This window comes from Cynara cardunculus (genome assembly GCF_001531365.2).
Source record: "Cynara cardunculus var. scolymus isolate 2C chromosome LG 17, CcrdV1, whole genome shotgun sequence".
In the NCBI taxonomy this organism is placed as follows: Eukaryota; Viridiplantae; Streptophyta; class Magnoliopsida; order Asterales; family Asteraceae; genus Cynara; species Cynara cardunculus.
This window is the reverse complement of record NC_037544.1, coordinates 2,653,535-2,656,773: the sequence shown is the minus strand read 5'-3', so window position 1 is coordinate 2,656,773 and position 3,239 is coordinate 2,653,535. Positions and strand designations below refer to the sequence as shown.

Genomic DNA, 3,239 nt, shown 5'->3' with positions numbered 1-3,239 from the left:
GGATCAAACCCAGATATCAATGCAGATATTCTTGCAAAGGCATTCCAAGTGGACAAGAACGTCGTTTATCAAATTCAATCAAAATTCTAGACTTTTATGTCATCTTTGATTGTTAATTTCAATAACTTACAATTTCCTACATCTTGATATGTGTTTGTTTCATCGTCGTCTTGTTAAATTAAAAAGTGAATAAAAGTAATATATTATTTTAACGGTCCTATACATTTGTGTTGTTTAATTATTGCAGCTTATGTACGATCCAAACTGAAAACTCTAATTATTAAAAATGGAAAATCCGAAAGCTAGCACTTTGTAGAAATAACTCAAATATCGTATACCAAACGCCATCGAAAAGTCGTTATGCCTATAATGACTCTTGTTATTGTAATTGTAGTAGAGTTCCAGGACTCAAAATACTTGTACGATGGGGTATTGCACATAAGCACCCTACGGTCACTAAAATCTTGGTTGCCCTTGAAGACAATAATATTCAAGTTGGGTATTATCACATTTAACCCTGAAAACCGTTACATAAATGTACTTGAGGGGCCAACATTGGATTTCTAGTTCATTTCTAAATCAACATCGGATTTGGCTATGTGTTGCTATTGCAGGTATGAGTGGCAAAAATTCATGTCATTACCATTGAAAATGTTCGCTGTGTTTGTATCAAAAAACTATGTCGGGCTTCGAATTTGGGTCACACACTATGCATTTGAACCCTTGTTGGATTAGGGACGAGCTCATATATTTATTATCAATGTATAATAAACATTTAATATTCCACCAAAATATTATCTAAAATATTAAAATGATTAAATTTAAATGGATTGAATCGATCATACCCACATTACGCTTCCATCTTTTTTGAATTGAGAATCGAACAACATACGGTGAATGTATCAAAYGTTGACGTATTTGATGAATTTGTCAACGTCGTACTGGTTTTTACATGTTTTTTATTAATAAAAACATGTCATATCACCTAAGCTAGTTTTTTATGTTCCATTGTTTTTTATATAAAGACATCACCAAGTTGCGTACTTCATCTCATATATTTCTCGAGTCAACAAAGTTCAACAAGAACAAGTTTCCACTTCCCAACAATGACATCTMGTTTGTTTTTACTCAAGTCTCCTCATGGGGAGTTGTTCACTTGCTATGGCTTTATATTCAAGTCCTCTCCAAGACTTTTGTGTAGTTGCACCAAAACGTAGAGGTCAAAAAAAATATAATCTTTAAATGTTGAAAAATGCTCAAATGTTAATAATCTGAAAATTTGTAGTATTTGTTATGTGTTTATGATCAGCTTCCTGCTTGTTTTTTTAATAGTATTCGTGAATGGTGAGGTATGCATAGATCCAAAGCTTGTGCGAGCAGACGATTTCTTTTTTAGTGGGATCCACCTTATGGGAGATGCATCAAATGCGGTTGGATCTAACGTGATTACCGTGACTGTAGTAGAGTCACCAGGATTTAACACTTTTCGTATTTCAAGGGCTTGTATAGACTTTGCTCCATCGGCTATTAACCCTCCACACACACACCCTAGGGCCATTGAAATCTTGACGGTCTTAAAAGGCAGTATTGAAATTGGTTTTGTCACATCTAACCATGAAAACCATCTCATTACTAAAGACCTTCAGAAGGGGGATGTTTTTCTCTTCCTACAAGGTCTAGTTCACTTCCACAGGAACATCAGAAACAGTTATGCTCATGTTATTGCCGCTTTGAGTAGCCATAATCCAGGTGCCATTACCATTGTAAATGCAGTGTTCCATTCTAACCTAGATATTGCTAGAGAACTTCTTGCAAAGGCCTTCCAGATGGACAAGAACGTTGTTTATCAAATTCAATCAAAATTCTAGACCCTCACATGATCTCAATTAAATTACATTTTTAACATTCATTATTTATTTAGAAAGACTTGAATCTTTTGCTGTTTGTGAATGTTCAGAAAAATTTAATTGAACTTGTCTAATAATTAGTTATATAGAAATGCTTTCAATTAAACTAGTTTAATCACATTTTAAACCATACAAAAATTAAGTCTCACAAACAACACCTAATAAATCAATCTTGGACACATTAACAATCTCTTCTACTTTTCCTTGATTGGATGAAAAAATTATATCACTATAAAATAAATGATTTCGACCAGTGAAATTTCCGTTAGTAATTACCCATGGATCACCCAGAAAATACCAATAGTTTCGATAGATTCTGATGTTTTTCAAAAAAAAAAAAACCAACAGAACCCATAAAACATATGGATTATATGTCGCTGATTTGAGCCTCCCACCAATAATTCGCTACCAACCTTTGTGACGTTTTGACAAATCGCCCCTTTAGCGACGAATTTGCCAGGGAAACATCTGTGGGTAGTAGTCTTTCATTTAGTAGTATTGTTTCATATAATTATCAATATTGAATTGTACATATCTTGTTATTTTTAGTAGTGTGACGCCCAATCCCAAAGCATATGCTTTGTTTTTTAACTGTAAATGTCCAGGTTAGTTTACGCGTAAGTCTATTCATAGCATGATAAAAGGGCGGACCTATGAGTTGCTGAGGCACTGAGCAGGGTCTTGTATGCCCGCTCAGCTAATTTTCGCAAGTAAAAAAATGGGTACGAAAGATGTAACCGCTCGAGAGATGTTCACAACTAAAAAACTATTTTGGGTAAGAAAGAAGCACACACTAAATTTGAGCAATACCCCAGTATATTAACGAAAAATACAACAAGCATAAAGCAAAAAATCACTCATAATCAACCACGAAAACCGAAAAAGTTCATCAAAAAATCAAATGTGCACCCGCTCAACAAAAATCCTTTAAAATTGTGTCATTTGCCTAAACACACATCAAACGACTTCACGAGCCTTTAATCCATCTTAAAAGTGCATCCGCTCAGCAAAAATCCTGGTTTGCCACTTCACAAAACCCTAGAAAGAACAACTTAGAAAATCCCCTGTACCGTTGTTATACATCTAACTAACAGGACCTCTACAAAGATTGAAATGTCGTTAATTAAGTATATCAAAATACTTTTAGACCTTGAAACTTTCAAAATAATCTCATAATCAATCTCTACAAATGAAATCAACCATTTGACCACATCAACAACAAATGTTCCTGTTTATCAAAGAAAAATGAGATCTATTTCATACGTTAAAAATTGTTCATCTATTTGTTAGCGCGTTAGTCGTAATTTATTAGGTATGGAAAATTAAAAGAGA

At 33.9% G+C, this 3,239-nt stretch overlaps 1 protein-coding gene across 1 annotated transcript; it reads left to right on the top strand.

Annotated features, from left to right (window-relative positions):
- Positions 1 to 1,161: 1,161 nt before the first annotated feature.
- On the top strand, positions 1,162 to 1,868 carry LOC112500483 (putative germin-like protein 2-2). The gene is made up of 2 exons (XM_025103975.1): positions 1,162 to 1,177; positions 1,333 to 1,868. The coding sequence occupies exons 1-2, from the start codon at positions 1,162 to 1,164 to the stop codon at positions 1,866 to 1,868; spliced, it is 552 nt and encodes a 183-aa protein (XP_024959743.1).
- The last annotated feature ends 1,371 nt before the right edge of the window (positions 1,869 to 3,239 follow it).